Source organism: Aphelocoma coerulescens, chromosome 5, assembly GCF_041296385.1.
Source record: "Aphelocoma coerulescens isolate FSJ_1873_10779 chromosome 5, UR_Acoe_1.0, whole genome shotgun sequence".
Lineage (NCBI taxonomy): Eukaryota > Metazoa > Chordata > Aves > Passeriformes > Corvidae > Aphelocoma > Aphelocoma coerulescens.
Window position 1 is genome coordinate 301,675 of NC_091019.1, and position 24,256 is coordinate 325,930.

The 24,256-nt window shown below is 44.1% G+C and overlaps 2 protein-coding genes across 8 annotated transcripts in view; both read left to right on the forward strand.

Moving 5' to 3' along the window:
* LOC138110980 (semaphorin-3D-like) overlaps window positions 1–18,389 on the forward strand; it is a 31,298-nt gene extending 12,909 nt beyond the window's left edge. The window contains exons 1-6 of one of the 7 annotated variants that reach the window (XR_011151185.1): window positions 582–1,154; window positions 1,565–1,725; window positions 10,183–10,245; window positions 11,892–12,011; window positions 13,475–13,583; window positions 16,391–18,389. Coding sequence is in view for 2 of the 7 variants with exons in the window: in XM_069016122.1 (XP_068872223.1) it covers window positions 1,565–1,725; window positions 10,183–10,245; window positions 11,892–12,011; window positions 16,391–16,687 (641 nt within the window). In the remaining 5 variants the exon portion in view is untranslated. The other 6 variants (XR_011151184.1, XM_069016123.1, XR_011151188.1 and 3 more) reach the window with 6 other exon arrangements.
* A 785-nt stretch (window positions 18,390–19,174) lies between these two features.
* On the forward strand, window positions 19,175–24,203 carry LOC138110962 (uncharacterized). The gene is made up of 4 exons (XM_069016106.1): window positions 19,175–19,248; window positions 20,506–20,878; window positions 23,282–23,408; window positions 23,798–24,203. Exons 1-4 carry the CDS (start codon window positions 19,175–19,177, stop codon window positions 23,947–23,949), a joined length of 726 nt encoding a protein of 241 aa, XP_068872207.1. The 3' UTR covers window positions 23,950–24,203.
* The last annotated feature ends 53 nt before the right edge of the window (window positions 24,204–24,256 follow it).

A 24,256-nucleotide genomic window follows, 5' to 3' on the forward strand; every position in this document is an offset into this window, starting at 1 on the left:
TTTTCTCCCATGGTTCTGTTCATTAGCCAGGACTAGAACTTAATCTTTTCTTGCCTGTCACTTGGTTTGTGTAAGACCTTGGAGAAAAATGTTTGGGTGGGGGTTTTTTTCCCTTTATTTAATTCAGGACTTTTTTCTCCAAAACACTGGCCCGAATTTTCATCATGATCAGGATATGCCAATAACTTGTGCGGTAAGTCTGGGTTTTCTAGCAGGAATGCTACATTGTCCATCCAGTGCCAGGAAGGTGGAAATACCCTTAATTTTATCTTCCCGTTAAATACAGGATTTGCCTTTCTGTCTGAAGATTTCCAAATAGTTTAGCTTGGAGAGTTGGCTTGTGGAAGAACTGATTCACATGTTTATTTTCTTTTCCCCAAAGTAATGACTACCCAACAAGACTTAAATATTCTTGTGCTCTTTTCTATATGTTGTTTGTGTCCTCGTCCAGAATTACGTCCACAGAGTATTCATTAGGCAAAATGCTACAGAATTTTTATTTTACAGCTTTTTTAGCTTTTTTGCAACAGTATAGGTTCTTTCATTAGTTTCATAGAGCATTTTTTTTTTTTTTTTCTTAATTACCTACAGTCCTACATGCAGTTCTGGGGCACCCAGTTCAAGAAAGACATGGACCTTGGAAGGAAGAGCCCTGAAAATGATCAGAGGGCTGTAACACCTTCCGTATGAAGACAGGCTGAGAGGTTTGGGGTTGTTCAGCCTGGAGAAAAGAAAGCTCTGAGGAGACCTTATTGCAACTTTTCAATATATAAAAGGGGCTTGTGAAAAAGATGTAAAAAAGGAAAAAAGGACTTTTTAACCAAAGCCTTTAGGGACAGGACAAGGGGCAATAGTTTTGAACTAAAAGAGAGTGGATAGAAACTGGATAGAAGAAAGACATTTTTTATGATGAGAATGGTGAGAAACTGGTACAGGTTGCCCGGAGAAGTTGCAGATGCCCCATCCCTGGAAGCGTTCAAGGCTGTGTTAGGTGGGACTTTGAGCGAGCTGATCCAGTGAAAGATGTTCCTCCTCATAGTGAGGGAGTTGAACTGGATGATCTTCAAATGTTCCTACCCACTGTTTCCTGCTCCTAATTATTCTTGGCTGGCATTGACCTTCTTCGCTGCTTTATATCTGGAGCACCAAATACGGTGAGGTATTGATCCTTGATCATGTGTATCCATGAGTATGGTGATATAAACAGAATTCGTTTTCTTGGGATGAAGGAAAGATATAGCACACATCTTGCAAAGATATGTCTTTCTTGGTTTCTAATTTCTGTTGAATTTCTCATTCCTTTATGCCATACAGATAATTTGTTAAGAAAATTTTATATAGAAAAATATTTTGTGCAAGTAAATATTGCCCAATTTGGAAGTAAGAAAAACCCCAGAGAACCCGAAGTTAACAGGAATTGTATTATAACTCTGGAAAGACATGCTCCAAGACTGCACTCATTTCCCTGGTACACTCCATGCTGGTTGCATGTATTTATAATAAAGACACTGATGAGTCATATATAAACATTTTGATTATAAAGATTTTCTTCGTTTTCCCACAGACTTGCTGCTTTCAAACAGCTGCATCCCATTCCTGGGCTCAACAGAGGGGTTTGATTTTCGAACCTTGCTGCCGGATGAGGAGAGGGGCCGGCTACTAGTCGGGGCAAAGGACCACATCTTCCTGCTCAACTTGGTTGATGTAAACAAAAATGTAAAAAAGGTCAGTGCCTTTTCCACGGAGTTTATCTCCTAAGTTAAATTTTGTTAAATTCTTTTTGTTTGGTTGGTTTTGTGTTTTTCTTTCTTTCTTTCTTCTCTGGGTAACTGCAGATTCGTTGTGCAATGAAATTTACCAAGATTTGATCATCTCACCTGCCGTAGTTATACGGATTATCTTTAATCAATTGAGTTTCTTGTGCTGATTGATGTCCTTTGTGACTGATGACCTGCAAGAGATCAGCTGTGTGGAAGAGCCCTGCAGTGCATGAAAATAGCGTCAAAATATCAGCAGACAGGAAAAATGCAGCTCAGAGTGTTCACTTCTCAATTCCTCTGGTCATGGTTACCCTCCTCATTTCAAAGCATTTGGAAGGAAATAACTGAAGACAGCTCTTTCATTGCTTCCTGGCATCCCTGGGATTACTTTACTCTAATACTGAACAGAGCAGAGGCAATTTGGATGGTTTAAATCATAGTAAAATAAAAGTGGCAATTTTAACATTTTGGTTAATATCTAGAATGACTAGTTTTAGGAAAAGCTTCCACTGGGATCTGCTGTAGTCCCTTGCCTGTGCCCGGTGACAGTGTGTTAACTTGAGATAATAAGATGACAATTTAGGCTTCGATATTTCTAGCAGACATGGTGAACTGGAGCTTTTGTAAGCACAGTTGACTGCTATGAGTGGAAACCAGATGCTTGCAACAGGAACACATGAAAACTGGTTTCCTGCTTGTCCCAGATAGGAAGAAAATCTGAATTCTCAGCTGTGTTTGGTATTTTCTCTAGGCACCAGAGGGTGGTTTTAAATTGCTACGTACTGCTGCCAGCTCTGAAGAGGTAACTGACCCTGAATTAATGTGATTGCAGGCAGGAGCTGAACAGGTGGAACAAGAGACTATTTTGCCCTCACGTTTGAGAGCAACGCTTGCTGTCATTGTATAGAAGAGATACAGTACCAGTCTGAATATCTTGTTCCTTATCTGGACTTCAGCAATGCTGCACATGGCAGTTTCTGTAAAACTCAGATTCTGGGTATTTCAGGAAATTTCTTCCTGGCATGCTTTATCAAGCACTTACCTTGCTTCTGTCATCTCAGTAATTGATTCAAAATCCACTACCCCTCCCAGGATATTGCATTAATAACAGCACTACTCACAACTGCAAATTTTCAGACCACAAATTGATTTTTGGTGTAGGCTTTCTGTAGAAGACAAATTTTGTTTGTGTGAAAAGCAGACTTCTGTTTCTGTGGGCTTCTGCTTGCCTCCTGAGAGATGCTGAGTGCTGTCACCTCCCATTATGTTCAGTGGGGCTTTCTGAGCCCAGACCTTTCTGGAGGTGGCAGCACTCTGTGCGAGCCACCCCTCAGTCCAAGCTGGTGACATTTTCCCTTTGGCCAAACCAGCGCTGTTCATTACGGACCTTGTGCTTTCCAAGAAGAGCAGAACACAGATGGAGCCAGGAGCACTAATGTGCAGTCAGACAGTGCCATTTGGTATAAATGTGGTAGAGAAAAGACTCACTTTGTATTGGAAAGAAAATTTGGATTTCCTAAGATGAATAGAGAATGCATGCTTACGTATCTGTGGTAACCAGAAAGGAGGGAATAAAATTCCTAACCACTTGCGTATCTGGACTAAATATGTGTGCAGGTTCAAATACTTCTTTTAGTAGTAAAATAATAGTTTAACTATTCAGATAATATTTAACTTTTCACAAAAAAGCACTGAGGCAAAATATATTTAAATGGGTAGAACTGAGTGAGAAGCCTTGCAGAACGTCCTGGTGTGCTGATTTCCCAGGTCTCCATGGGCATTCAACAACTTTATAAATGTATCTTCTTGCTTAAATGCCCAGGTAACACAAGGCAATGTCACATGAGTGTTTCTCTTTAATTCCACTGTGCTTGGCTGGTTGAATCTTGCAGTGGAGGGAAGGGATGAGATGAAGGAAGTTGCGTGAGGAGCTGTGTATAAAATCTCAGCCCCTGAGGAGGAAGCTAAAGGATACTCTACAGTAGCAGTGAAGTGTCAGAAAGTAGCACTTGCCGGTGCTGTGTTTAGACTGAGCGTGGTCTGGGTTGGCACTGGGCCAGGCGGCTCACTTCCAGGCCTTCCCAGTGTGGGGAAACCACACATGTTGGGACTACAAGGGTCTGAAGTGTGTCCTTTGTACTCCTCTGGAGTACGAGTCATCTGGAAAAAATGATCTGCTTACATACAGCTACTAAAACGAGTAGAAATTGATTAGAATATTAAGTTTCTGCCGATAAATGATGTGTTCATTTGTGGACTTTGTGGAAGGAGTGTTAAAAGCACGCTGATGGGGCGAGAGAGGCATAACAGCTTTGAGACTGCAGTGCAAGATTGTGCATAGTTTGGGGTTTCCGTTCTTTAAAACAAAGCTGAACATGAACTTCTTACTTTGATAAAGCTCTCAATTTCAGATATTTGTTTTGTTAGGAGCTACTGATACCTCCAAAAGCTAAGTCAGGATCCCCAACAATTTATTCTCATGTGTAGATATAATTACTTGGCAAGATTATATTTTAGAGTCTAATGCTCTATATTAAGACATTTCTGGCAAAGAAGGATCCAAAGCATTGTATCCTGCTCCCTTCTCTAATGTATACATATATATAATTTAATAACTTCCTTTTTAAAACCTATTGATTTACCTAAATGAGTTAATTTGACTTCCATATATTAAGTTATAGCTTTATTTCCTGGTGTATTTTTCCTGATGAAATAAATCAGTAGTTCTGCTGGAGTCAGAATTTCTTAAATCATTGTAGTTTTTATGAAATGTATTGTGTAATAGGTTGAAAATTTCCTTAGCTGGCAGCTTGAAAAAAAATCTGTCTGGTTTCCAGTGCTTGTAAACCTCATTATAAAACAACAGCAAGTACCACAGTGTAATGAGCAAGTCCTCCAGAATGACAGATGAATGCAGAAAGCGAAAGTGATTATAGTCAATAAATATATAAAATACAGCAATGGATAATCTTCTTTCTGTAACAGGGATGTATTTTCTCTGAAGTTTTCCTGTACAGAAGCCATTAACTCCTGTTGCAGGAATGGCATTATGAAGTGTCCCTGACAAATTCTGCAAGCTATTTGCAAACTGGAAAAATTGTGATTTCTTCCTGTGAGTAAAATAAAGATGGTCAGCAAAGGAAAGTAGTTCTACTGAAGGCCTCTGTGCCATTACCACCAGAAGTGCAGTGTAAAACGGAGAGATGTTTAATAGCATGAGAGGCTGGAAAGCTGGCAAAGAAATTCTATAGGAGCACCAACCTCTGGGATCCTGCTGGAAACATGACGTCAGTACATCGAAGTTTCTTGTGAGTTTGCAAAAGCCTTTTCTATTTTACTCCTTGCGCTAAATAAATACGAAATACAAAATGTTGTCAGCTGGGTAAACAGTGGGTAAATAGCTGCAAAGCAATGGTGCCCCTTTCTGTGGCTGTGCTAACAGTGCCCGCGGGGTTACACGTCAGCGCGATCATCGCGGTGTGATCTGCAGCGCGACCCGCCCAGCTCCGCAGGAATAGGAATGCTGTCAAGGCCTGACAAGCTTTTGAAAAGCTGCCAACCTGCAGGAGCTGTGGGTGCTAGAAGACACAGCCCCATGTGGGCCAAATAGATAAACATGTCAGATCCCCAACAGCAGCTTTGGAACAAGTTGTTTTCATCTGTCCCAGCGTGCACTGGCTCAGGGTCCCAAATCATCATCTGTTGTAAGCGGCCCTTTGGGATACTTCATGCAACTTCTTTAGGAATGTTGTTGCTGTGGAACAGATCCTTGTTACGCCGATGTTTCAGATTTGATTTTTGTTCAAATCTACAATCTATTATTTATATTTATTTATTAGCAGTTTATACCCATTTCCTCTGGCTGTTGATAATTCTGGTCTTCAGAGCCCTTTGATTATTCCTGCATAATTTAACTTCTTTTGTTTTAGTGATGCTTCCCAACCTTGTGTCATCTGCAGGGGTTGTTGGAGAGTTCTGGGTTTTTACCAAAGCTACTGAAGGGTGCATGAAATAGGATGAGTTCTGACACTGTTTCTTGGGGAACTGCACGAGTAACTTTGTACCTCAAGTTCTTTACTTATCAGACCATTTTTTTTTCTTGTACTAATGCCTGTTTTTGGCAGCTGAGCTAATCAGTTTCCGTGTGACAATGTAGTGAATACTTAAATGGAGCCCTGATGAAGAGCAGCTCTACCACCTTAATGTAATTCAGCTAGGTTATTTAAGAAAAGTACAATATTAGAGTGGGATAGTGGCTGTTTACCAAGTTCTGTTGTCTTCTCTGCCACACTCCGTTTTCATTGGAAACTTGTATTATTTCTTCCCTAACTAAAAACTTGTTCTGAAACCTTAAAAACAGATGAAAAAAGACCAGTGGGCTTCTAAATTGTTTAGATAGCTTGTGATCTTCCTCTTTTGTATTGTGACAATAGATAGCATTTTCCACTCATTTTGTAAAGTTCTGCACCATCCTAGATTTAGTAGCCTAATTAGAAGTGATTCTTGAAAAAGCTGTACTTTCACACATTTTTTTGTAATCAGATTTCACTGTTTTATCTTTGAGCACCCCTTCTCCTGAAGATCTATAATCTTTAGTGTTAGGCTAGGAACAAAATCTGATAGAGAAAGATGCATACATGAAAATGAGTAAAATACCAGTATTATTAATTCATGACAGATGGCAGCTGAAATTTGGCTCTTAGTGGTGGATCCAGATATTATTTTTATATATATATACATACATACATACATACATATATATATATATATATATATATATATACATATAGCATTCACATACCAATTTATTTATATATAAATAATGTATTAAAAAAAATTACTTCCTTTTTCATTCCTTTCTTATAGTAAAATGCATATTTGGAGGAAGGGAAAATGTTACTTTTAGAAATTCACTGCTCCTGATCTGGAAAAGACCTCTGTGGTTTAAAATGTTTTGTTTTAATCAGAAATCAATTTCCAGCTACCCTTTAAAGTGATACCTTATCTGTCCTACACTTATGTACTGCTTAATTTTGTACTCCTGGGAGGTTTTCTTTCTCTCTGATAGAAAAGAGTTTATTAACTTCCATTTATTAGGAGAATTTAATTTCTTTCCCATTCCTAAATTTAAGAAAATATTTGAAGAATGATTTAAAAGTAATGGTGAGGTTGTTTTTTTTCTTTTAATTGGGCAATAGAAGAGAAAATCTAGAAATCATGACAGTAGCTGACCTTTGGAATTTTGATATGGTTATTTTAAAAGGAAAATAAACCGAAGATTAAGAAAAGAAAAGAATCCTGTTTAAGTATACAGTTCACATATTCCAACTAGTTGCATTCTTGCCTTAAATTCAGTAACTCCACTTAGCTATTCTAAGATTTCTCCAGACATTTCAGATACATACAACTATAAAGTATATTAAGTATATAATTTGTACTGATTGTAACACAAAATTATTGTAACTTTACAAGTCAATGTTGTTGTCACCTTTAATATATAAGGCCTGGCTATCTGGGGGTTTTTTTCCATTCCTTGAGGTTTTTACTTATTGAGAAATTTGGGAATAAAAGAGAATTTGTTAATAAGATGTTACCATTGTGAATAAAGCATATAAATAGAAAAAAAAAAAAAAAAAAAAGACCAACTTCAAAGCTTCAAACCATTTACAAGCTAAATGATTTTAAATCTGAAAGAAACTACAGGAGCCTCCAGTCTTACTTTTTTGGCATATTGTGAAACTAAGTAACACATTGGAATAAAATATAACGGTACAATTTAATTTCACCCCCTACAGAAAAGTCAGTACACATGTATAATGTTGCTTGTGCCAGTGTTTGAGGGAACCAGGCTTGTGGCACTGTTACACAGCATGTCCTGTAATAAAAAATGAAGTTCATGCTTTTTTGCTCAGCACATCAGCTCATTATTTTATGCAATTTTTATGATGCAACTCATCAAATGATGCAATTTTCTTGATCTATTACGATTTAGAACTGACAGTTTCTGGGAATCTCTCATTTCTCATATGGTAAGCTAATAAACATCACTTTTACTCCCCCATATATAATTGCAAATTGATTTTCAAGTTAGATCACTTAGCTTCACTTTTCATTGTCTAATGTGGCCTTATATAATGCTAAATACTGAGGCTGTTGAGTAACTAGAGAGTAAAACAATTGATTTTTTAAATAATAATTGTCTGTGGTCAATTATCATAGAAGGGGGGATGTGTGTATTTCAGCCTTGTAGGACAAACACTGATTCCCATGAACGAATCTGTAGAAGATTTGAGGGTAACTCAAGTCCATTAACACTTCTGAAGCCTTGAAGCAGATGTCTCTGTTTTTAACTCCTCCAGTTCTTCTGTGTAGTTGGCAAGGACAGGTGGGCATTTTCAAAAGCCTACAAAGGGACATCTTGTCTACCTCATTGGATAACTAAACTTTGGCCAAAAATCTCCCAAACCCCTTGAAGACCTCGAGGCTTTCCTGTAAGTGATTCAGGGATCTTGGGCATAGAGTTTATGTACAAGAAAACTGAGGATCAGATCTCAGACAAATCTCCGTGGCCAAATGTATTTGGAGATCCATGATCTTACGTTCCTCTATCTGTTCCTTTTCATCAGCTTTTCTTCACGGGTCGCTTTTCATCAGCTTTTCTTCTTAAACTTCTCTGTGTTGCAGTGGAGACCAGACTGGACCTACCTTCAGCCCTTCATGATGTTTCCAGTACTTTCCTCTGTGCTTCCTGGCACTGTGCTCTGTGCCATCCACACATCCCTGGGATGGCTGATTGCATTTCCATACCTGGGTGCTTTGACCAGATCTTTCCGAGAAAATGCTCTGGGAAAGCAAATTTGTGCTCCAGTGCTGCAATGCTGTTACACTGTCTTATCTCTGACTCCATGTAAATATTGTTGCAGAGGGTTAAGGTTTAAGTAACTTAAACGACATTGTCTCTGCTAAGAGGTTTTTTATCAGGAAGGTAACGGAGTTCACTTGAGAGGAAATTAATTTCCTTGCAGAAATCCAATACATCCATTTTCACTGGGAAGGAAAGAGAAAGAAGTAAAATCCAGACTGTTTCCAGATTGAGAGAAACAGTGACTGTAGGTTTTGGAAAGTGATAAAGGTACTTGAGGGAGGCCACTTGCTTTTTGCTTTCCTTACCTGTGTGGGACTGAGCCTGGGTATGTCAAGCCACTTCCAGTAAGGTGCCAACAGCTGGGTGAAGGGGAATATGACAGCAGTCAACTCCTCTTGCATGCCACTGAGTTGTGCGTCCTTCCTTGATGTTGTTTTTATTTCTAGTGCATATTATAATAATTCTTCATTCCTATACATTTGCTATTTAAGATTTTGTAAAGCATGACTGGAGACTACTATAAAGCATTTGTGACTACTAATGACCTGCTGACTGGTGCCTGGGACTTCAGGCAATTTACTAATCAATATTTGCTTAAAAAGTAGTGTGATTTGTGGTGTTTTTATTACTAGTCATGAGAAATAACAATTGCTTTTTCTTGTCAAAATTAGAAGTACAAAATATCCATATTTAACACAGTGATTCGAGAAGAATCTGTATTTAGCTTCTATTTGAAATTTAATAGAATCAGATGTACTCAATCATATCCAGTTTTGACTGCTTAATTGAAATCAGTGAGGCAGAACCTGCACTGTTGTTCACTGACATTTCTTCACCATCACAATTTGGATTACAGTAACTGATAGTATGTTGTCATCTGGATTTATCTACATCAAAACCTATTTTGTAGAATTCTGCAGGGCAGATTAAAAAAGAAAGAGAAACAGTATCAATATATACTGGCAATTATCTAAGGTCCACAGTTCTTCTCTAAACTTCTGTGTCATTTTCTCAGTAAACTCAGTTAATGTTGATGTTTTTAAACCATGCACTGTTGATTCCTGCCAAATGTACTTTTTGTTCTACAAATTTCCCTTCAGCTGTCCTTAGTTTTTTGAACCTAATTATTTTCATTTGAAAATTGGCAGAAAGAGCTAAGTGGTTTTTTTATAACAGTTCTGCCAAGTCCACTGGACCAAATTCTTACAAATGTAATTTGCCTGGCTTTGCAATCAGTTTAGTTTCCAGATGATTTGGCTCATCATAACTTTGAGAGAAACACATAATGGTGACAAGGTGCCCCGGCCAGATTAACTGAATGCTTTTTAAAAGTACATGTAGCCAATGAAGAAATAAACAAGAATCAGGGGGGTTGATTTAAAGCCTCTTAACTTTTTGTAATGGGATCTTGTACTTGAAGTCATGTTCATTTCAATTTACATGCAAGGTCCTTCAACATGCATAAATCTGTTTTAACTGTTTATTCCTGGAATAATCTACAGTCACAGGACAGTGTATAATCTTCATCATCTTTGTCTTGTTTTAACTCTATTACAGATTTACTGGCCTGCAGCAAAAGAAAAGGTAGAATTATGCAAATTAGCTGGGAAAGATGCCCATGTAAGTATGATGTATGTTTTTTATTATGGCTGAGGATTATGCATATCTATGTATTTTTTATTAAATGCAAAAAATGCTTTAGTAAGCTCTTGTTACACTTCTTCTGAACTAATGTCCTAAGTGTTTTTTCTTAATTGAAAAACAAAGTTACATTTCTGTTGGTTTCTAAATATTAATACTTGAAAAAATTCAATCTTGCAGGCATCAATCATGATATGTTGTTCTTTTGTGTAATAAATGCAGCTGAGAGATGAATGGCGTTTCCTCAAAAATGTATACCAGGCAGTATTTCCCTGGAATCCTCTTTTCTCACATTAAAATGCTTCTTTTTTTCTTGGGTGTATCCTGAATGTAACTTCATTATAATTCATTAAAGAAACAGTAGTAGAGCAGTGTACAAATCAACTTAATTTGCAGACAGCTGCAGTTGGGGTTTAAAAAAAAATCTCAGACTCAATGGCTTTTGCCAGAAACCACAAATCTTCTTTAGGAAGTATATTTAAGGTACATACGTGTACACAATACAACTTTTATATGTTTTGTGCAGCACAGATTACGTCATGTGTCTAGAGCCCACTCTAAATGTAAACATTTCCTGGCTGTAAAATAAAATTTCTTCCTTTTCTCTCCAAAAAAAATCTCCAGCATGTCGGTTACCAAGGTATCTTCCAGCTCAAAATGCTCTCAGCTCTCTGCCTGAAGAGTTTAGCTTTTTATTCTAACTTGTTACTACCCTTACCTTTACAGCAGTCAGAACCTAAACAATGCTGAGCATTGGAAATATTCTGATAGTGGTGCATGTGGAAGATTTGTGCTGGTCTATTTCTACACTAAGAGAAAAAGGAGAAGGTCCTGAGAGGGAAATAGTTGTTTCGGACTCTCACTTAGATGCAGGGTGATGGCTTGGACATATGAACAAATCCTGTGTGTTCCCTCTGAAGTATCTGTTATGTGTTTTTGTGTTCATTTCGTTCTGGGCAAGGCTAAATCAAGGCTTTTCCCCCAGCCCCATGTATCATCCTTGCAAGCATGCCTGTGCTACTTACCAACAACAACAACATGGAGCAAGCCCAGCTAGAGCCAGGACGTCCCACTGGACTCAGAAATGACCAAATAAAAGTCACCAGTAAGATGTGGTTGGTGCAGAGACAAAGCATGCCCTTGGAAGTGTGTTGAAGCCTTTCAGCCCACCACAGTCGCTTTAATCATGTGATCTTTGGTATTAAAGCATGTGCAGTACCCTGAGCTGGGAGCAAAGGCAGGAAGACTGGTAGCCAGACAAACCCAGTGGCTCTGCGACCTCTGCCCAATTGTTGACGGGTGGTGTTTGCTACAACACTGGCTGAACAGATTCCCTCCAAACCGTGGTGTGAGCAGACAGTTTCTCGTGGCTGTAAGCATACAGCAGAATTAGGTTTGCAAGTCTGATTGATGAACTGCCTGGTAGATAGCCACTGTCAAGTTATAGTCCTAACAGGTTTGAACTACTTGTAAACAGTTTCTGCTACAGTAGTTCTGAGTTTAAATACACCAATGCTATGGCTGTAACTTATATAAGCTTATATGGCTGTAACTTATATTCTATGTATAATGTGAAAGAGAAGAATAAACATGAAAAGTAACCTTTATCTTTCTTTTCCCAACAGACAGAGTGTGCCAATTTTATCCGAGTTCTTCAGCCGTACAACTGGACCCATGTTTATGTCTGTGGCACAGGAGCGTTTCACCCTCTCTGTGGATACATTGAGCTTGGAACTCACAAAGAGGTAATTTAACTTTCTCACTAGTCTGACATGTCAAGGAATAGCCCTCATCTTGTGTAGCATTCATCATAGATTGGAAAATACTATGTGAGTGTGTAAAAAATGACCTGACAGCAGCTTGCATAAATAACAGGGTAAGTGGTGGATTCTGTGGGTCAGACGGGAACTCTTGTTCTCACATTTGCTATGTGCATATCGCTTTTGAACAAAGCACTTTTCCTCAGGCTTAATACACAAAGTTCTTCAGAATGACACTTCCATGTGATTAACTAAGTGAAGAGAACATCTGACCCAGATGTCTTCCTTTCTAGTAAGTCATTTCTGCACATACTTTCCTTGCGCACACACATTCAGAGTTCAAGATGAAACTTGTGGTTCTGTCTTTAATGTACATATACCGCAGAGGGTTTCCTGTGCCTTGTGCGTGAGAGTAATAAACACTTTGAAAAGGTTCTCTAAGCCTGAGTCCAGAGACAGCATCTCAGGACTTTGCAGTGTGTTGCAGTCTGGTCACCAAGCAGGTCTTGGATGTCCTCCATCACTAGTGGCATATTCCTGAGCTGAAGTTAGCAGCTGACTGGTCTTCATTTACTGGTGACAAAGAAATCACTATCCTAAGTGGTAAATGTTTGAGACCTAACCCCCACAACAGAAGAATTTTAGTGTTGTGTCAAGCAGCCACTTAGTACACAAGTCTCTTTTGAACTCCTATATGTATCACACCTTGGCTGTATTTATCCCACTGATACTGTTCTCAGACAGTGTTGAGATGTGTGTGACCTGTCCCTCTGCTTGCCTGTGGTGCAGGCTTCCTATGCTGCTATAGAAATAGCTTTCTCTTTTCTTCAGGGCTTGGTGAAATTCTATAGGAATATAGGAAATGAGGTTTAAAGTTAATAAATGCAATAACCTGAAACAGAATAATAGAATTATAGAATGGTTTGGGTTGAAAGGGCCCTTAAAAATTATCTCGTTTCAACCTCCCTACCATGGACAGGGATGCCTTCCACTAGACCAGGTTACTCAAAGCCCCATCTAGCCTGGCCTTGAACACTTCCAGGGATGGGGCATCCACAGCTTCTTTGGGCAATCTGTGCCGGGGCCTCACCACCTTCAAAGGAAACAATTTTCTTCCTGCTATCTTATCTAAACCTACCATATTTCATTAAAAGCCATTCCCCCTTGTTCTATCACTGACACATGGAATCGAGGGAAGGTCCTCATGGAAAAAAAAGTGATTAAGCTTGCCCAGACTGAGACCCATAATTATGTACCCCCCAATCTGTGTGTTGGATGACCAACCCAGAGGGGCTGCCTATGCAACAGAAAACCGAAGCTATGAGAGGTCTACTTGGTGGTGTTCTTTCCCTAATAAACCATTAATGCTCCTGGTATTGTCTGGTATATCCTGTATAATTTGGCTTACAATGAAATAATTTGTTGGCTTCTTTGCTTTGCTACTTTAGATATTCCGGTTGAAGCAACTGAAATTTTAGATCCCTTGTATCATGCTGGTTTCTTAGCTGAATGATCAAATACACAGCTGAATGGAACAGAACAGCTCTCAGCAAGAGTGTAAGTAAGGCTCTGGTTTACCTCTGGCTCATTAGCAAGATTCCTTATTCACTCTACCATTGCCCTACTTCATTTCAACTACTTCATTTGTGAAGGTTGTTTTCACCAGACCTTATGAAATTATGGATTTGGTCTGACTGTTCAGTCCGGCAGCCAGTCTAGACAAGGGGTCTGTCTCAGTTAGACAGGACCAATTACCTTAGAAAGGAAACGGAAGAAGAATCCTGGCATCGTGTTTCCTAATCCCCTCACTGTCTCCCAGTCCTGCCTCTCCCACATTCCTCCTGCTTGCTCAGCTGCAGTGGTAGGTTGGGCAGTGTTCAGCACTGCTCCTGCCTCTTCTGACAGAGAAGCTCTTCTACAGCCTCCTACTGAGTTATCAGCCTTGAATGGCATCAGGCATATTTTCCCTTTCCTTCTTGGAGCCCCAAACACCCTTCAGCCACCATCCTTCCACCACCTCTCCATATAAATGTGACAAGGCTGGAGGGTGCTGAGGATAGGCCCAGTGATGTGAATTTGACAGGCAGTTGAAAATGTCTCCTTGTAGGAACTGAAGCCAGGAGTCCTACAGGATAAGTCAAAGCACTTTTAGTGCAGATCCATTCTCTTAGTATTTTTTCATTCTTCCGTCCCTCCCCTTTTTAATTTGTTTTTTTTTTTTTCAATTTAAATCTCTGGGTTATAAGAACAGATAATGAATGTCTGGTAATTAGCAACCTCTCCAGGAAGCTGTGGGATGCTTGGGAGAGCCAGGCCCTGAGATAGCCTCACGGAGGCTGTGAAACCAGGCAGTGCTCTGCTGACCTTTGAAAGCTGCTCGTGGATCTGCACAGTGCTCTCCTGGCCAATGCCAGAGCTGTGAAAACAGAGAGGAAAACAGTGTGGATCAGGTGACTCAAAACCACAGCAGACACTGCTTTTGAAGCAGCACAAATCCCCAACAGAATCACACAATTAAAGGGGATTAAAGTCCTTGTCTTGTTATTGCTCGAGTCGCTGCCAAAACTTCTCTTGGCTGGTGAAGAAGAGGCTTGGCCCGGTTGGTGCTGTTAGCCACAGCTCTCCAAGGGATGCTCTTTTCTTTGAAAGCTTTGCCCGAAGTGAAAGCAGGAGGTTAATTCTGTGTGAATGCTTGGTAGTGTCCATTAGTTTGTCGGGGTGAAGCCTGAAATACTTGATGTTGATCTGTAACTCCCTTGGTCCCCTGAGTATTGCTGGGCTTGCAGACAGCCTCTTCGCATGTGATAAGGCAAGGGTTCCCTGAGCAGCTCAGGGTTGCACATCCTAGAACTAAGGACAATTGGACACCAGCGTAGCATTGTAAGAAAAAAGAAAAAAAATCAGTTTAGTTCTGTCCTTGCTCTGCTCACTGTAGGAGCCTGAGAATTTGGTTTGCTGGATATTCCACAGGTTTGGGAAGGTAACGAGTTTTTTGCTGGTTGAATTCTGCTTTGTATGAGCTAGGACGGCTGGAGGAAATTGAATTTATGTTCACGGATTGGAATTGATTTTTCTTTTCTCTTAAGGAGCTTAATTATTCAATATCCTGGGCTTTTGTCTTCTGAGCCTAGAGAGTTTAGGAGGCACCTCAATAACATAGAAAGGTTTGGTCATTTATAATCTGATGTCCATTAAGGATGAATTGAATTAATGTGTTGTGAAGTCTAATCCTATGTGGCCATCTTTGGACATACTTGCTTGTCATTCGTACTCTCCAGGCGTCTTGCAAGTCAGAGGTATGGAAACAAATAATTAAAATCACTTCACCTATTTTTAATCGTTTAAACCATGGAGGTGTTTTGATTTTTTTTTTAAACTAGCTTCTAAAGTTTTTTCTCTACAATAGACATTAAATCCACATTGAATGGGTTTTTGAGTACTAGAGGGATTTTAAGTATCACAGTAGATAGGAAAGCATGGTGAATGAAAATATGTTAAAAGCCATTCTCTAGGCAATCTCCCTTCTCTTAATGGCAGGACAATTCTGAAGATCAAGTCTCTATACCTGCAGAGAGTTCACTTTACTCCTCTGAGCTATCAATTTGCCTTCAGCAGGACTCACAGTGGATTTCAGCTTAAGTGTGCTTTCAGGAAACCACTGAAAGGGGCAAGTAAAAGAGCCCTTGTTGGCAATTCTGAACTATAAGAAAGCTTCAAATGGATGCTTACAGGAATCGACTTGTTGATTACCCACTGAAAACATAGGGAATAATTTTTAAATAATTTATTTTCTTTATCTTCCTCTATGCCCTTGTTCTGTGGCCCAGGAATTAATCACACGGTATTTGGAAACGACAAGGAAAAATCTATTCTGATATCTCTTGTATCGTTAGCCTTGTTAAAAATAATAAGAGAGAGCATATGCTCTTTCATTTTAAAAGAGTCTGAACTGTGTCTGCTGTGAACATTATTCAGCAGTCCCTGGAGAAATTTCTGAGTCAGCCAGAATCCCTTCAGGGTCTCCTGTTGCAACACAGTCTATCAGCACTTTCCCAAATAGAAGCCAATGCCTTTTAAGTACAATCCAGCTTTTCACTGGAGTAGAAATGAACAATGCATCTCCTTTTTTTTGAAAATAATTGTATTTTTTTAAGATTTGTGTTTCCCTATAGAGTGACCAGGATACAGTAAAACACTGAATGAAAATATACAGATGTAAAACAGACACAGACTGTAAACATCAATGCTGCGATGACAGCTGCACGATCTAACACATCTTTACTTTGTACATTAGCAGAACAGGCTGTCTAAGTGAGTTTTTCTCTGTAGCCACACCAGGATAATGAATTTGTGTTTATTCTCAGGAAATGGTATTCCGTTTGGATACCCAGAACCTGGAGTCTGGCAGGTTGAAATGCCGTTCGATCCCCAGCAGCCGTTTGCTTCAGTGCTGGCAGGTAAGGAGCCACCAGAGCCGGGTGCTTCCCTCGGACCTGCGATGGCTCAGGATGCGAGCCCGGGGGCTCAGCAGATGTCACCGCTGGAGCTCCTCTGGCGCTGGTCGTGTTTCCAGTGCTGGTCTGTGCTCTCAGAGCTGGGGAAGCCTTCAGGCTGCAGACAGCACAGAGCTGGAAGGGCAGCCGTGCAAACAGAAGCATTAGAATGCCTGTAAAGCCTCTGTCAGCTGGGCAGGAAGGCAGTTTCATCCTCACCCAGTCATTGCTCCTTTAAGAGGACAACAAAAAAACCTGCAGGGACAGGGAGTGATTGAAGCCCTTTTGGGCCTCTTTCTGCAATTATCAATATGTTCTGCCCTTTGAAGTCTGCTGACATGCACTATTTCCATAACTACGTTTCTGAGGTTTCTATTTACTCGAGTAGCCACTTCTGAAGCTGGGAGCCGAGGAACAGGACAGTGCGCTCTGCCTGCTGCGTGCATCGCAGCACTGTGTGGTCTGACATTTGGGGCCGAGGAATGTCAGCTTGAGTGATTTAAAACCACTCTAAGAGCTACTTTTGTCATGGTTTGGTTCATAGCTTTGGACAATTCTCATTTAACTTGTCTGTCAAGCATATGAATACAAGATGAGAGTGAAGCACCATGACGTTTTCATTTACAGCCAGAGAGCAGTGATGACAATGCTTTGAAGTATCGGTCACTCTGTGTTATAAAAAGAATATGACTAATGTTCAGTCTTTATTCTCAGATAATAAGATAGATGATTTGTGATTCTGACCCTACAGATGGGGCAGGACTTCCTTTATTAAAAACAATAGATTAAAGCCTGTGCTTATTCTTCTCAGAGACCCCTAGTACTCTTTAATGACTGTGAAGTCTATTTTTAAAATGGGAATCCAGAAACTTTAACTTTTTTTTTTTTTTAATGCAAGCAGTAGAACTCTGTGATTTATTGCAGCATTTCCTAATTTCAGTAGCATTCTAGTGCTTTGACTGTTCTATTAAATCTTGTGAAATGAAGAAGCTGCTCTCCTTTAGCTACCTAAGACATGAACTTTGCTACGTAACAATTTTTTGCTCTAGATAAAATTAAGGGTCAGGGTATTCTAGTATCCCTTTTTTGATTGTGCCTGGTGTCAAGTGCTTCACAATAATGTACAAGGAGCACTGTAAAGAGTTACAGGCCTGACCAGAGAATGTGTTTCTGCTCTATCTTTGGATGCTAACCTTATTCCCAAATGAACGAGGAGAGCAGTACAGTTCATGCATAAGATGCTGCCCTGGAGCTCAGGTGAGATCATTTCCCATCTCTGCCACTGATGAGCAGAGTAACCTTGGTGTGTCACTTCTCTCTGTCTACCGCCAAATGGCAGTAAAGATTACTTGTATCCTTCAGAGAACACTTTTTATTCAGTTATACATTTATGAGCTAAGTAATATCTAACTGTATTTTCACTCATATATGTAAGTTAATGCAGCTGAGTAATTTTCATTCTTTGTAGAAATAGGTCATCTGAGTACTACATGACATATCACTTCAAGTAAATCCCACAGATAAATTGGAAAAACTAGTCCTTTTGACTGAAGAATCACCTGCTGATCATCCATCCTCTATTACAAATTACCACTCACCAAAACTGTTCAGGACGTAGCAGGAACTTGGAATGAGAGATACCAAACACTGAGAGAAGTGCTGAAAGTGCCTTGTCAGCAGAGCCTAAGCAAGGATGGAGAATTTCTGTTGGCCCTTCAGATGCATCGATCACCGAGTGCCTGTCAGTTGGCAAACACCAATTACCCTGCCCATTCCTCATTATGACAAATACCTTTCAGAACGCACTATTGCCCAATAATCTGTCTTGTTGTACAGTGATAGTTTGTAATTAAACTTCTTGTTCCCTGGAGGGCCCTAGTTTTGGCTTCCTAAGAGAGAAAGTGCCATGTGATAGATGTATCGCTTTTTTTCACTTCAGACGAATGGAACAAATGTCCAGATTTGCCCGAATGACTGCCAAAATGCAATCTTTAAAAATTCAAAAGAAAACAAAAAAACTAGCAGTTTGTTTATTTGAAGGAATTCTGCCAGTATTTGGAAGCAACATAGATGCAAGAACAAATGGTTATTTAATTATTTTAAAGCACTAGTATTGTATTTATTGGCCTATTGTTTGTCCTAAATTCAGCTGTTTCCATGATGTTTAGTCTTCTTAATACAAAACGTAAATTCACAGTTAATATCCTGAGGATTTTTAAAACCCTGGGCTAGGGACGGGCACAGGGACAACGTAAGGGGGGGCTGGGCTACCGCTGGGCCCGCAGGGGCTGGAGGGGGCGGCGGGAACACCGGGGCTACCGGCGGAGCCGCCCCGCTGGGACAAGCGGTGGAGCCGCGGGCGGTGCCTGAGGGCCGGGACAGGCGGGACCTCGGGCTCAGGAGCGGCGCTGCAGCTGCGAGCGGCGCCACAGGAGCCTGGGCTTGGGGGGGGGCAGGCGGCAATGGAGGGGGCGATGCTTCCAGGGGTCCCAGCCCTTCTCTTTCTTGTTTCCCCTTTGCTCCTTTCCTTGGGTCTCTGACAGCTTTAAAATTCTTACCCCTTAGACCCTATGTTTCCCACCCAGCATGAAGCGTACTTGCTTTCTTCTGCGTTAACGAGTTCTTTGGAATTTATAAATACTCGTATTAGCGGTGATGGCGCCCGCCCGCGGAGTGATCCGCCAGGAGGGACTATTTGTGATGCGGTCCTGCCCGCGGAGGGATCACCGGTGATGATCACCGGTGATGCGGCCCCACGCGGAGTGATCCGCCAGGAGGGACTATTTGTGATGCGATCCTGCCCGCGGAGGGATCAGCGCTGGTGCCGCTCCAACCGCGCGGCCGTGAAAAACGAGCTTCACTCTTTGTAGAATTTGAAGGAAAGTTGAAGAAAAGGGACAGTTTAATGAAAGTTTAATAAAATCAGGAGACAGCAGCAAAAACGCCGCTACGGCCGGGTGCTTCGCAGAGAGACAAAGGCGCACCTTTACAGCCAAAAGAGCCTCTTTAACACCGAGCTCCCTCTGCCGGCTCCCAATCCCAGCCCGCGCTCCCGGGCAGGGTTTCTTTCGGACCAGGGCTGCGTTTCCATCCTCCGCTCTGGGAGTCACCAGGTGCGTTAGGAACGAGCCGATCCCGCTCTCTGAGACACAAGGGCTCGCTCCAGGAGACTGTTCCTGTTCCTCTGTTCCAGCCGCTCTGCTCTCCCCAAAGCACCATTTCCTCGGAGCTCCTCTGAAACTGCATTTCAATGGACCGAGGGCTCCAGAAGCTGCAGAGTCGTGCAATGGGGTTTTTTTGGGAAGCGACCTTAAGCTCTTGCAGTTCCACCTCTGTCATGAGAATTTCAGGGCTCTAAGACTCACAGAACGATTTGGGCTTGGAAGGACCTTAAAGCTCATCCAGTGCCACCGCTGCCACGGGCAGGGACACTTCCCACTGTCCCAGGCTGCTCCAGCCCCAATGTCCAGCCTGGCCCTGAGCACTGCCAGGGATCCAGGGGCAGCCACAGCTGCTCTGGGCGAACTCTGCCGGGGTCTCCCCCACCTCCCAGCCAGGAATTCCCAATTCCCAATCTCCCATCCATCGCTGCCCTCTGGCACTGGGAAGCCATTCCCTGTGTCCTGTCCCTCCGTCCCTTGGAAATCCTTTCTCTATCTTTTCCTGCGGCCCCTTCAGGCACTGGGCGGCCCCCGCTGGGTCACCCCGAAGCTGCTCCTCTGCCGGCCTGTCCCGGGGTGTCCGGTGTGTCCCTGTGTGTCCCTGTGTGTCCCGGTGCGTCCCGGTCTGTCCCGGGGTGTCCCGGTGTTTCCCGGTGTGTCCCGGTGTTTCCCGGTCTGTCCCGGGGTGTCCCGGTGCATCCCGGTCTGTCCCGGTGCGTCCCGGTCTGTCCCGGTGTGTCCCGGTGTTTCCCGGTCTGTCCCGCTGTTCCCCGTGTCGCTCCGCGCGCGCTGCGCCACGTGACTCTCCCACCGCCCCGCGGGGAGGGGGGGCCTGACCCGCGCCACGCCCCCTGCGCGCGCGCTCCGCCGGGGTCACGTGGTTCCCCGCGCGTCACGTGATCGGGGCGGCGGCGGCGGCGCGGGAGCCGCCGGGAAGCGCCAGGCGGGACCGGGCCGGGATCGGGCCCAGCGCAGCCGCGGCCCTGCCCGAGCCCTGCGAGCCGCCAGCCCGCCATGGACCGCCGGGACCTTTCCGGATCGGCCGCCCGCTTGGCAGCCGCCCCCCCCTCCCTCCGCCGGGCCCGCCCCGCGCCCCCCCCGGCGCTCCGTGACTCGCCGGCGGCTCCGCGGCTCCTCCGTCGTTCGCCGGTGGCGGCAGCCAAGAGATGGTGCGGGCCTAGCGGAGCGACCAGCGCAGGTGAGCGCGGCCGGGCCTGGCCTCCCGCCGGCACCGGGGCAGCGCCGGGGCCGCGCCGTCCCCGCCCCGGGCACTCCCGGCACATCCCGGCACCCCCTGGGCGGCACCGGCGGGCCCGAGGGCGGCATCGGCCGCTCCAGGCGCAGCTCCCGCCGGGACCCGCGGCTTTCCCCGCGCTCGCGCCCCGCTGTGGGGGACACCCCGGGAGGGCGGGGGTCCCTCCCCGGGCAGCGCAACCCGGGGCATTCCCTGGAACGGGGACTCGGGGCGGGCTCGGGGCCGGCGGGGCCGCTGCGCTGCCCTCCCCGCTGATGGGTTGAATGGTGTTCCGCTCATTGGCTTTGTCAGGGCTTTGTTCCTTCCCCTTTGCTCTCCCGGTTTGCGGCCGGAGCCGCTCCGGGATGGAGCGGGCCAGCACCGGCACGGGCTGCGGGGCTCTGGGGGCGGCCGGCGGCTCTGGGCGGCTCCGCGGGGCTGCCGTGCTCGGGGAATTGGCTTCCGCCGGCTGCTGCCGAAGGTCAGCGAGGGAAGAGTCGCGGGTCCGGACACAATCCCGTCCGGACGGAGTAGGTGGCTCTTACGTAAAGCCTCATCCTTGGGGGGGGTTGTGTTGGACTTTGTAAAAGAGCAGTCGCTTAACGTTCCTGGGCTCTGGGCTGACTTTTTTCCTTTTTTGCCATTTTTCAATGAACAAACCAAAGCGAGAAAGTGTTGAGAGGTGTAAGCCGGGTATCGGTGCATTCAGTGCTGTGCCTGTGATTCTCTTCTGGAGATGAGCAAGTGGTTCACTGGATTCTGGGGGAGAACTGAGTGCTTCTGCCCAAAGCTCGCTCACAGCCTGGGCAGATGCTGTACAGTGGAAAGGGAAAAGGGGCAGGTGTGGGACCCACTGTCCCCCCGGCTCATCTCTTGCCTTATGACGGCCTTGTTTGGTCATTTTCTCAGGAGTGCCGGTGCTTTGAAGCATTCCCACGTTCCCAGTGCTGGCAGCCAGGCACCCACCTGCCCCTGTGGGACTGCCCAGGCGCTTCCTCAGTGCCACTCTTTGGAATGAGCTGGTTCTGCTGGGGCCTGTGTGTTTATTTGTCACCTGGGCTCCCTCCCAGCTACTGAACTCCTCTCAGGTGTATTCCTAGTTGCTGACATTCCTTTAAAACTACCGAATTCTTCTCTCAGGTCCCTGGCAAACGGGGCTTTGCAGCCTGGGGGAGTTATTGCAAAACGGGGTCTAGTGAAGTGCTCTGCAGGAGTGGTTGTGCACCTGAGTGGTCATTTAATTGTCTCCTCTAATGAGGGAAACGTGATTAAATGATGCCTTTTCCTGGCCTTAAAATCAAGAGTCATACACGGTTCGAAGGGGAAAAGGGATTTTACCTTGGTATTTATTTTAAGGATCCTTAGGTGCACACGTCCAGGTCATATGCATCGAGATGCACCCCGCCGAGTCTCTGTGTCCCCCCCTCTCCCCCAACATTAGGTGTAACATTATAGGTGTTACTAATTAGCATATCTATCAAAGATTCCCCAATGAGAGGCTCAAGTGAGCCCCCCTCCCCAAGGAACCTTCCCCTGGATGGTTCTATCTTGGTTTACAGAATGTGTTCTGGAGAGGACCGTGGGGCCTGGGGCACACTGATCCCTAGCTACGAAGCTTCTAAAATGTTGAGTCTCTCAGCTTGACAAACAAGTCCAAGAATGTAGGCAAAAAGCACTAGGAATACAGAATTTGTAAAAAGGTACAACAGGGGTATAAAAGAAAAGGCAAAAATCCTCATGGCATCACTAGCAATCTTGTGCCCGTTGCTGGGCAGTTTCAGCTCGTGTCTGTGCTATGTCATGGGTGTCTGTGTTCTGTAGTTTGTGTCCATCCTCTCCTGTGTCACAGGCCTTTGTTACATCTCGGTGCTTTATGGGCCTCGCTCTGGGCCGTAGCGGCAGCGGGGGTCTCTGCTCGCGTGCTTTCCCAGATCGGGCTCATTCCGGCATCTTTACAGTTTTGCTTTTGGAGACCAGGAGAAGTACACAAGATGTTCTCCTCCATCTTCCTTCTCACTTTTGGTAGTATCTTTTCTTTCATGGGCCATGGACTTCTCTATGAAGTGTATTAGACCCTCCTCACTGTGGTAGTTCCATAGGTTCCATTGCCTCAAAGCATATCGGGTCTAGAATTTATCTTCTGGAGAGTTATCTCAAGTCCTCGTGTCATCTTTGCTTCTATTTGGTGTGCTTACACTTGGAGCTGCCCTGCCCTGGCACGTAGAGTCGTGGCTGGGTCGAACAGTTGTAAAACTTTGTGGTTCATCTCTTGGCTGTGGGGTTTTGTGTAGAAAACTTATGGGCCTGGTGTATGGGGATAACTCCGAGCTGTCAGCTACTTGTAGACTGTCTCATGTTGTCTTGCAGGTCCCTGAGGCCGATTCTGATCCCTGCAGTCACCGATGCTACCGCTTTTCCCAGAATCTACCCTTCCACGTCAGGGAGCAGCAGTTGGAAGATGTGTTGAAGCGTCTTCATCGGTGGAGTGTTGTGAGTAAGGGCTGCAGTCAGTGTGTAAGCTGAAGAAGGGTGTCTGTCTGTGAGAGTGTGTGTCTGTCTGTGTCTGCGTGTGTCAGTCTGTGAGAGCGTGTGTGACTGGTTCTAACCTTGTGTGTGGGATTTTTGCCTTTCAGTTTTTTCAACTGATTTTTAACTTTATAATAAGAAAACAGCCAGCTGTGAGGTTTTTTTTCCCCCATCTGGGTTTTGTTTTTCCTTGGTCCCGTCCTGTCTGCGAGGTGATGTTCATCGCCAAGGTTTGGGTGCAGCCAAACAAACAGCCTCCCTAACAGGGTGGAGAGTACCCAGTGGAGGTTAGGAATACAGGGAAAAGGTGCACCAGCCCTCATACCACCCCTGACAGCACCATTTTCCCCCCACCAGCAGCACAGTGCAGCAACCCTGGAACCCTCACTGCAGCAGAGCTCAGTAACCCTGGTGCTGGGATAACCCTGGAACCCTCAGAGGAGGACAAGCCCCACACCAAAAAGTTAGGGATGACAGCTGCAGGCTGGAGAGTGACAGGTACGGGTTGAGGGCTGGGGCGTGTAGAGCAGGAGTGAGGGGTTCCAGGCAGCAATAGCAGTGAGGGGTATAAAGTAGAGGGGGTTAAAGGTTAGGGGATAAAGGGACAAAAGTCAGGGCATAGGTTGGGGGGTCAGGGAATCAAAGGTGAAAGTCCAGGGGTCGAAGGTCAAGGTGGTCAATGTCAAAGCACAGAGGTCACATGTAGAAAGTTGGGGCAAAGGTCACAGGGCTCAGGGGGGTCAAAGGTCCTGGGGTCAGGTGTCATGGGTCAAAAGGCAAGGGTCAAAGGGCTCAGGTTGGGGGGGGGTCAAAGGG

Excerpts from the sequence above, each read along its gene's own strand:
- LOC138110962 (XM_069016106.1), top strand. The coding sequence starts at position 19,175 with ATGGCGCCCGCCCGCGGAGTGATCCGCCAGGAGGGACTATTTGTGATG. Across the intron at positions 20,879-23,281 it reads TAGCGGAGCGACCAGCGCAG|GTCCCTGAGGCCGATTCTGA; the intron begins GTGAGCGCGGCC and ends GTTGTCTTGCAG. Across the intron at positions 23,409-23,797 it reads TCATCGGTGGAGTGTTGTGA|CAGCACAGTGCAGCAACCCT; the intron begins GTAAGGGCTGCA and ends TCCCCCCACCAG.